General features: G+C 33.1%; 1 protein-coding gene across 3 annotated transcripts; it reads right to left on the reverse strand.

The window, feature by feature from the left end:
• Positions 1–1,712: 1,712 nt before the first annotated feature.
• LOC128220396 (uncharacterized) lies at positions 1,713–9,416 on the reverse strand. 3 transcript variants are annotated; one of them, XM_052928770.1, is made up of 7 exons: positions 9,304–9,394; positions 7,932–7,998; positions 4,250–4,374; positions 3,543–3,867; positions 3,271–3,313; positions 2,924–3,043; positions 1,713–2,830 (listed from the first exon to the last, which is right to left on the reverse strand). In XM_052928770.1, exons 4-7 carry the CDS (start codon positions 3,822–3,824, stop codon positions 2,415–2,417), a joined length of 861 nt encoding a protein of 286 aa, XP_052784730.1. In that variant the 5' UTR covers positions 3,825–3,867; positions 4,250–4,374; positions 7,932–7,998; positions 9,304–9,394; the 3' UTR covers positions 1,713–2,414. The 3 variants fall into 3 exon arrangements, with proteins under 3 accessions (XP_052784730.1, XP_052784729.1, XP_052784731.1); XM_052928769.1 differs by lacking the exon at positions 7,932–7,998 and having other exon boundaries at positions 9,304–9,416; XM_052928771.1 differs by lacking the exon at positions 7,932–7,998 and having other exon boundaries at positions 4,250–4,325; positions 9,304–9,345.
• Positions 9,417–11,149: the final 1,733 nt, after the last annotated feature.

The following is an 11,149-nucleotide window of genomic DNA, read 5'->3' on the forward strand; positions in this document are numbered from 1 at the left end:
AGTATATATTTTGGCATATTGAAATAAGCTACTTAAACCTGTTAATATTAAGAAGCTTCTAGAAATTGGGGCCAGGATGGTATTCAATATACAACTTAAGTTAATCTTATGATTATACATCATTGACTTAATTTACACTATTTGCCAGTAATTAATACCAAGTAATCCGATTAGCTACATCGTTCTTCGAAACAATAAAGACCAATATTGAATAATACCAGTCCAGGTCTGAATAGACATCTACAAACTCACGATGAACGCTTTTGTTGGTGAGCCTATCAGTATACATAAAACTTTTTTTTGCTGCCGGTGTTAGGATTAACTGCACAAATTTATTGTACGAGTACGTGCACGTTAAAATACAGGTAGATGTGGACTTCATTACTTCATTAGCTGAGCTACGTCAGCCAGGTTTAAATACTTTGTGCAGTTTATTTCCAAATACATCTGGGCAAAAATGCCCATGCGTATACATAATATAATAACGAAACATTTTTCTAAACAAAGTCAAGGTCCAATACATTCAAATAAGCAACTGATCACAATTATAAATACATCAAATCATGGGACCAAATGATATATCATCGATAACATTTAAGCGTGAAGTAGTTAATGTTGACAAATATTACCCGTAAAACAATAAATATCTTTCTTTTAATTACATGGCCTTATACACATAAATGGCAAGGTTTCTGTTTAGAGTTACGTTTTGCGATTTAAATAATGCAATAAATTTAGGTATATTCGGTGCAGTATAATAATATGTTTTCAAGTATTGCTTTCTTTAGTTCTTTATACAGTTGACATTCAAGAATAAAATGAAATTCGTCTTCAAGTAAATTACATGCAAGACATGTTCTATCACAGTGTGGTATTGCTACTGGTTTGTGCCATCTACCGGTTTCTATTTCTAATCTATGTGCAGATTCTCTTATTCTCGTTAAAGCAGACCTATATTTTACTATATTAACATTTGACAAATAAGGTTGAAGTTTAAAACCTGCAAGCAATATGTATGATCTAGCTCTAGTAGAATCATTTAACTCGGATATCCACGTGAAGAATGGCATGTTTGATAACACGAGGAAAACGATTGATTGATACATGGTTCAAGTAAAAATTTTCGCAAAAGACTACAAATACATGTACACATCGGCTTTCTCAACATCTCTAGCGTTTTACAACCAAACAGTCCCTAAAGCCATATAATCTTTTGTAAAATTGTATAAGCTACGTACAGCTATGTGTGCATCGTACTTCTGTATTTTTGCCTTTTGCTGATTTTTGCATTTTCAAATTTTTAAAATGTTGAATGGCTGTGGCTTCAAATCCGCCAAAATCCGTGATGTTATCAAGCGCAACATTTTTTGGCCTGTCGATCGACCTCCCACATCAATGGAAACCGACTGCGAACATAATCAAAATTACTTTTCAAAATCACTTTTGAGGCGAAACGAATTCAACGTCTTTTTATTCCATAAAGGCGTTGTGATCTTCCTTCCATAACTGATTGACGAATACATGGTTTGTGGACCGTGTAGTTTTGACGTCATGTGTAAACAGAAACTTGCTGGGTATCCTAGATCAATATTTTGCTCTTAGTAAAACAAAAGTTATGTATGTTTCAGGGGTTCGTTCGGAGCAAAATATTGCCTGCCGACGTAGCATTTATAACGCAATTTATCACGTGGTATACAGAACAGAACAAAACAGAAAACTATACAGTTTTTTGTGTTTCATATGCATATTAAATATATTACAAATATGAAAATTTGCGGTCTGATTTTATGTATGTTAACAAACAGTCTCTGGACTGTACTCAACAGTCTCAGACTCAGGAAGGCAAAGGATGGAAAGGACAAAATCTCATTTAGATTTCATTCTTTTAACATATATATAATATGAATATTGCTTTCATCTCGCTAGCTTATTCCTACTGAAAAGTTAATTAAATGAAACGCGTTATTGATTTGGGACGTTTTAACTAATTATAACAAAAAATAATAACAAAAAAGTAATACAAACAAGCAATACGTTTTAACAAAACAGTCATAAAATATACGAGCCAACAAAAAGCATTCATTTCTGCCATTATACGGGACGACAATAATCAAAAAAAGATTGTATTTGAATTGTAAAATATATTCACCAACATTTAGAAAATTGAATAAAGTCTTAGAAGAGAAAGTCTAAAATATAACGTATTGAAAACAGTAGCTATTCGCATGTACCAGGTAAATAATATTGTTCATATGTACCCCAAGATGTTTTCGTACTATTAAGTAAGACATTTTCTTCTTTGATTTCATTTATGTATGTACTTAGTTCAGTCAGACTTTACAATTTGAGTTCGTCAAATTAAAGGCACGTTACACAGGTCTCAAAATAATTTATTGATAAAGTTAAGCCGTATTTTAGTATGGCAGATCATAGGTATAATAAACCAGAAAATGATCGTTAGGGTTGTCAGTCTCTAAATATTCAGGATTCGATACAGACACGGAGAGTCTATCATTCTTGTTTAGCTTGAAAACCGCAGAAAGAAAACTTGTATAGAAACCGTCGTTTCTTTGAATTGATTTCTTGGTTTGCATCAAGATTCCAGTCCAGCCAAACTTTTGTGAAAAGAGATCTACATGGTGACTAAAGACCGTTGGACTGGTTTCATTTCTATATGTTCCAGTCTCATTTTGTCTTATAAGATTCAGTTGCGAAGAAACAATGTAGTAGCCAGGCTGTCGGACAAATATTTCCCCTTCTGGTTCCAAGTGGACGCAATTGTTCGCAGAAAACGTTCGGCCATTCTTATTCCACAGGACTTTGTAATGACCTTCAATTAAAGTAGAATGTAATATGTTATCAGTGATAGATGCTACTACAAGTATTGAACAATTCCTAAATATTGTAAAGTGTTTAAACTTACCGTTAACTATGTAGCTAGGTTTGAACTCTACGATTCCGACAATTTTCGACATGGGGTGTTTGTTGCTTGTTTCCCTTTGACAGTCAGCAATTACCGAATCGTCTAATATATCAAGCAGACCTGAAGTTTGTTATTATAATGAAGTTCAGTAGATAAATAATAAGAAACATTCTTTTGTTGTTAATCTATCGCTTTTAAAGGATGTGTATCAGCGAACTATGTTTTAATCTTATGTCACAAATGTTGTATTACTTATTTTCTTTATGATTTCAAATTGACATCACTTTTTTTTGGGGGGGGGGGAGGGTGGCTCATTCACCTTATTCATTTGCAAAACGAATACTTACTTGCACTGTTTTTCCTATATTCGTAGTACTGCTCAACCACATCCTAGTGCGGAAATGAAGATTATATTTTAACAAGCATCGTTGTTCAACTAGACACAATTAGTGTTCATAAGATGCGCCAGTGAACATTTAACTAGAAATGTGTATCGACATTTAAAGCGAAAGTTATTTTTAAGCGAAAGAAATGAATCTGTTCCTACATCGTTTCATTCTCTTAGGTTTTAAATGCTATGTGGTTAAATTATTTATGTTCATATGCCATTATTATTCACCTTTTGTAATACATTCTGAGCAATGCTTTCGACAGGTCCACAGCACATACCATCTTCTCTCATTTTGATAGTGGAATGATCAATCTTTGGTCCTGAGAAAGTATTCGGCGTCGTTTTGTCGCAAGGAATGCATATTGCGCTTGCTTGGGGATTACTTAAAGATGCTCTGACAACAGCCCAGACTGTTATAAGCAGCAGAAAGTTAAACGTCAGAAACATGTTTAAGATTACACAAGTAATTGCATGCGTCTTTTTGCGCTTTAATTTGCAAGCGTCACGCATAGTTCTATATGTCTTTGTGAATGTTTGTATATTGGAGGAAATCCTGAAAGAGAACATAAAAAAACGATTTACATCTTGAACATTTAAAGTAGCCTTCAAAGGTTTAAAACATACATACTTCTAATATATCATATTTCTTGCTGCGTTAACGTTTTTTTGTTGTCCTCTATCTTGAACCATTTCCACACGTGCTTATAAAGTTGGTGTTTTGTTACACAACAAAACATGGTTACACATATGTTATTTTATGAATACAATATGAATACATGTTTTAATAGTAAACATTTATGATCAATGAATGAAAGCCTTAATGTAGTTACAAAAAATACGTCTGCTTCCTGCAATGATACATAGAAATCTACAAAAACAAAAACGTTCTTTTTATTTTGTAAAATACATTTGTTTTCAATCAGTAAAACACTTACCGTCACCTTTTTGGGGGGCTTCGGACCGGCAGGCAGTACGGTGTGTCTGGCAGGGTTAATTTCCTTTGCAGTTTTTCTGCATATGATTATCTTTTTAATCAGTGTTACAATCAATTGGCTTTGAGCTGAAATTTAAGGAATTATAGGGATGTTATATACTTGAAAATCTAGAAATGGCATTTTTTCGAATCTGAACTTTGTCTATGTACATTGAAATGTATAAGAAAAGTAATTGGTAGCCTGTAACTTGAACACGGTTATCCGAATGAATAGGTCGTTGTATTATCGAAATGACTTAATCAGTTAAAATTATTCGTTTTTCTTGAGTCTTCATTGCTTTCATAAGAGAAGTGGATGCTTGGTCCGATGAGGTTTATATTTTAAATTTCGTTATTCTTATTCGTAAATGTTGGAACAACTATAAGGTTAAGATAAGATAAGAGTAAGGTTCGTGTACATAAACTGGTTTAAACCCCAACCAAACTTACATTTTACTGAATGTTCCAAGGGCGGTACCTTACAATCCTTGATAAACATACCTAGTTTTTTATGTAGAGTATGTATGCTCTGTGCTGTTTGTGGAGTTTTGTACTGTTCTTTCATGTTTCTTGTTTGTAATTTTATGTTCTATGTCTTTGGCGTTTACCCAGTGCCATTAAACCGGGTTTATGTTTAAACTTTTTGCTACTGAGCTTGTTTCTGTACCTTTTGGCATAAATATTGGCATATTTAAACTGGTTTAAAATTCAAGTGAACTCGTGTTTCCAATGCGGTACTACCATCATTCATTGATGCGAAGGCTATTATGATGTTATCACATTATTTGTCTCTCGTTCAGTGTCGTTTGAGCCCTTGCCTTGTGACTGTAAAATTGGTTTTACGTTATTATTTCCACTATATATGAAGTTAATCAGCGAAACTTGATTAAAATATCGGTTAGAAAACATTTTGATAACATTCGCTGTTTGGTTCGTTGCCTAAAACAGAAATGGATCAAAATGACAAAAAACTTGGCGTGATTTTTCATTGAAGTTTTCTTCTCGTCTGATAATATCTAAGTTGTCCAACGTATTTTAAACGATCTGCTGTCCGTTTGCACATCTACGGCATACAGAGCCAACATGCCCTTCTCTTTAATGCTATTTGTATTACATGCCAGGAATTTTTGCATTGAGATTTTGGTTCATTAAAAACGTTTATTTGCAGTACAGCACCTTAAAAAGGCGTACAAATTATATACTATCACGCGTACAAGATGTTATTTAAAAGGGACTAGTCAACATACGTGCTGGTTTTATCCTTTAATTCGCGAATAACCACTTAAACTACTAAATAATGTATTGTTTCTTCTCTAAATATTGCGCAATTTAGATAAAAAAAAACGATATTCAAGCATATCTTCTCAGTGGTGAATATATAAACTCTTTCTACTTCACCTGAACCGGCTGAATATGGTAACGCGATGTTACAAGAGTTAAGATTTTAGGGAAATGTTGGAAAAAAGAACGATTTATATAACTTTTTATATTTATTTTAACCAAATTATGATATTTATTGTAAGTATTGTAATATCCATTGAGAAATGCAATTCAACTTCAGTTTGCGAAATGTTAAAGAATAGTATTTATTTGCGCATTTCCCAAATGCCATACAATTCTGCTTTCCTGTAACATCACATACCGAAATATAAATTAGTCTCTATATTTTACCATTCCCATTACTGACGTGTAATACAATCGTTAACTTAAACAGCAAGTCAGATCAACATTTGTTGAAGGATATAATTGAGCTCAAACGATTTGCTATATTAGATTTGATTTTGAAAAAGGGAAATATTTTTTTAAATGCACACTCGAAAATAAAGACTTATTAGGTAACACAATTCGCATAACATGGGATTATCATCTTTGTTTATAGACGTAGACGATGTTCACACCAGTGTAATAACAATTGTAAGCAATCGCTAGATCTGTTTATTAAAGCAATTGTATAGATTGATTTTTAGTTTATTTGTTTCGCAGTGGTAATGTACTGAGTATATATATTTTAACGTAGATTCTGTATGGAGTATAGCCTTTCTATGTACTGGGGATAGTTGTGGCATTGACATGCGCTCTATAACTTTTCTTAGTTAAAGATTACAAGTAACAGAGGGTATATGTACCACAGTGCTTTGTAATACTTTGTCTGGTAATTCAGTAATTAGCAGAAAAGAATGGTGACACAATGACGATGTAGAATTGAAAGCCCTGCATATGCTTTACGTCTGAAATAGTACTACGGCTTTACTTTACTGGCCATCTCTAAAGGTCTCCTCACCATTTGCCATGTTTGAATGATACATGATAAATATACACTCGATGAAAACATTATTTAAAAGTAAAGGTTTTTAAACCACGCCAAATGCAAACTCCCTCTAACTAGGCTAGAACTATAAATTCCATATGCACTGTCATTGTGACAACAGTTTTTCGTTGCTGTTTTTTCCAAGTAACCAGTATAGAGATTTTATGTCATCTGCAGTTGCGATAAAGTGTATCATATTTACTAGCGCACGTGGTTATCAAGTTTTATGTATTCTCGGACATGTTGGATTTCGTTGCTGTAAGAAACAACAATGAAATTCAAATTAAAAATATCCTTAGTGGCCCCAAACTGTAAGGTCACAACCGATATGTTCCTGTCATTACCTAAGAAAGGGTAATGTAAATTTAGTTATTTTTTAGAAACAATTATCATCTAAGCGATAAACCTATGTACTAGGATATAAAATGTATGAACATTGCTTTTATCTTGCAAGTATATTGTTTGTGTTAAATAAGTCAAGTGGAGCCAAATATTGAATGAGCACGTTTCTCTATTGTTAAAGGCAGCAATTAAGTCTTTAAGTAAATTCATTCCTTCAACGTAATTATGTATTATTATAATTTCCCCTCTGTTACTCACCAAAATTTGTTTAAGATATACGGCTTGCTTTCAAATTCACATTCAAGCTGCAATCTGATGAACGTATTGAAATAACTCATTTGCACTTTTTTAAACCACATAACACCATACGTCCCATTGTGTAACTCCGGGCGCAATAATTGATAATAACTAATTAACATGCCATGTTTAAAAGAAAACCTGACAAAACATGAATTCGATTTGCGGTTCAAAAGACTGTAGGCCAGCATACTTGGTATTAAAATAAATAAATTCACGATTCATTAAAATGAAGTTTATTTTAAATAGACTCCTAGCTCATAAAATGAAATTGTCGTTAAATATGTTAATGCTTTAATAAACATAAAATGATACAAATATGCCACAATCAGTAAACTACTGATCACAGTACACTATTTTCTAGTATATGGCTATACCCAGTCCACAAAAATACTATGCCCAGTCCATATAATGCGAACATGACAAGTAATAAGGAGCAACATTCCGCAGACACAATTCGGCATATAACTAATTCGTACATCTTAGAAGTTTGTGTTATTGTACAGTTCAACTTCAATCAGAGGTATATTGAACATGTGGGATTTTTTCCTGCCTTTACGTTTCAAAAACGAATTATTCTGCTAACAATCGAATCTGGGACTAATCGCATGTTTCCTGGTTGGATAACCCATCTGACGATTGCAATCAATAAAGTTATCATTCGAAATTAACAATAAGCAGAAATGTAAAATTGTACATAGATTTGACATATTGTGTTTCTTGGTCTCGCTAGGGCTACATTATCCAGTGTACGGTGATCCACCCTGAAAATGTAATATGGAACTATATAAAACCATTTTACCTTCAACATCAAATAATACACAATGAAACACACACATACACACGCACGCACACACACGTACACACACACGTACACACACACACACGCACCCACCCCCCCACACACACGCATAGGTTCGTGTAACATGTTTGGCATTGGCCTGCAGTCAACAAACTCATTTTAACAGTTGTGTGTACATACGTATTATGGTTGTGAAAGTTTGCCCGGATAACAATATTTGGTTAATGGAGCTTATGTATGTGTTACCAATTTAAAGAAGAACGCATTTGAGTTTATAAAATTTTATTTATTATTATATTGAGTTTGAATATACTTTCGCAAACGTGGACTTTCTGTTTATTTTTCTCTCGTTGTATTAATAATTTCACAATGCAAAAAATGAGAATGATTTTAATTTTGCAACAAAACAGATACTGTCAATGGTTCAGACAATGATGAAGGCGTTGCTGACTTGCTTTGGAAACAATACTCATTTTCCCTCACTAATTTCAACAAAAAACAAATTTCCCTTTGGCAATAGTCTTGGAATTCAATTGCTGCGTTATGGCCCTTGGCAAAACAAGTTTTTGCATCTTGTAGCAAACCTTCCCCCCAATAGAATATAACTTACAACTAAAAATATGTCAATGAACTGAACTGCATGGTATTAAATAACTTTCATGCAACTATCAGGTCAGTTTTCAACGTATAAAATGAATCGAGTACTAGTTAGGTCGTATTTAATTTTGGTATTAATTGAAAGCTATCGTATTGCGTGGTATAAATAACCCACACATGTAGTATTAATATATTCAAGTTATAAGTTCGATCATAGGATTTGATATGATTTCTTGATCGCTTCAATATCTGTATAACAGTCATCCATTACGAACATACGAGGGTCGATAGGGTATACTGTTTGGGTCAGTTTTCAACGTAAAAAAATAATCCGTCATCCGTTAAAAAATGAATATTTGGGACAGTATTCATCCGCGTCAAAATTTAATCTTACACCGGCAATAATGCCTCAAGCCCACAGACGCATCGCCTCTGTTCATATAAAACTATATTTATACTCGAACGCATAAATATATTGCAAGCATACAATATCATTTGTATGTAGAATTTGAGTGCTGAAGTGCCAAAACGTTAACACTTTTAATTCAACAATGTGCGAATTAGTTTACTTGCCGTTATTTTGCAACTGTAAAGTAGCAATAAATTAAATTCAATATTGTTTAATTCCTCTTAGTTTAGGCAAATGACATGAAATGATGAAGAAACTTACAAAATAGAGATGTTCGATATCCCGCACCTTTTAAATCCACAAAGCCATAAACAGCAAATACTCTAATTTTCATAAAATATACCAAGTCTTTGTGTCATGATTGTAAACATGCAGTAAACGATCTGCTTGATCTCGCTCGATAGGCTATATTGATTTAAAATTGTGGCGACCTAAACTTCCTTGATCGTTTATTGATAACATGCGGAAGACATTGAAACAAATTAACGCGTAGATTCATTGATTGATGTGATGATCCCCATGCGCTTGTTTCAACATAGCAACTACGAAAGTGTTATGAGTCCAATTTTTTTCATCAATGTTGAGTTAGTTATATGAATATAAAATAAATATGAAAGCAACGAAACGGTTCGATGCATTAAAGTTAGGACAATAAACTTTGTCATAATTGTATCTTTAGCTAAACTGTTTCAAGTAAAAGAATCGGATGGTTCTTAAACGTTTCAATACTAAGGTAAATTGAAACTCATTATCCATTGCATTATTCTTTTAATTGAATAACCAACATATTCTTAGAGCACTTACCTAATCATTTTATTCAGAATAAGTATACATTAGATATAACACATTACATGAACACACACTCAAAATGACCGCTTATTTACATTCCGATGTTATATTCTCATTTATCTGTATGGAAACAAACAAATTATCTTATGGTGTTTAGTTTAAGCACCCAGTAGACTCGAGATCCAGTGAATTATTATTACACTGACCGTTCCAAGGCGGTATCCCATCTTTCAACAGTAAAGTAATTTTAATGAGGGTATCGTTTGTTTTTGGTGCTTATATTTGTGTATGTCATGTTAAAATGTTTGTGTCGTGTGTCAGTGAGTCTTCATTGTCGTTTTGGGCCCTTGCATTATGTCTCTAAACAGAGGTTATTTTCGATTTTTTGACTACAGGGCTTGTCCCTGTCTTTTTCATTGTATTATTGATATCAGTAATAAGTAAATTATGATAAATAACATTTGCTACGTTGATAACATTACTCCGAACTTCAAATATTGTGATAAAGAGTAATCGTTTCAAGTACGCATCTATACGCCAATGTTCTGTAAACATATTGTTACGATCAGTACGTTATATTATAATATGTATTATTTTCAGTCGCATTTCAAAGAAATGGAAGCTTCAATATCTTATAAATCTTTCAGTATTTATTGATTGATTGATTAATTGATTGATTGATCGCCCTAATATTTGCAACAACTAAATTAAAAACGTGCAGTTTATAGCAATGATAACTGGATTACACAATTTGGGACTTCCTACTATCCAGCTGGATACCCAAATACGTATTGGAATATGAGCACGATATAGATGACAACGACTTCATTGAATCATTGGAGACAACGAGAATAGCCTACTTCCAGAAATGAAATCAACGCAGTAATCGGAGAATCAAGGGAACATCGTCACTTGTTAACGCTTGCTGAAAACTACTAAGTGAAAAAAGAGAAACAGTTGGTAGTTTGGAAACGATCCTTACAACCTCACAGTACCGGAGAAACACCGATACACATTTTTATTGCATCAGATGTTCCGGTTTATGATCAAAGAAACTGGTTTTAAATCTTTAAATCGACCGTTCAAGGGCATGATCTCAAACATGTTCATTAGATGTCTGCTTGTCTTTATGTTCTTAATCAAACTTATGTATTTGATTGCATGACTCGTACTTTAAATTTCCTTTGAACACACTTTTATTATACTAAATGTTGGATTTCTATGAAGTCCAATTTGTGCTTAAACTATTGCCTTTTGTTTTGGGCAGACAACCAAAGAAGTCCAAACTGTTTCATTTCGTAATACTAACGAACAGTAT

Source organism: Mya arenaria, chromosome 15 (genome assembly GCF_026914265.1).
Source record: "Mya arenaria isolate MELC-2E11 chromosome 15, ASM2691426v1".
Classification (NCBI taxonomy): Eukaryota; Metazoa; Mollusca; class Bivalvia; order Myida; family Myidae; genus Mya; species Mya arenaria.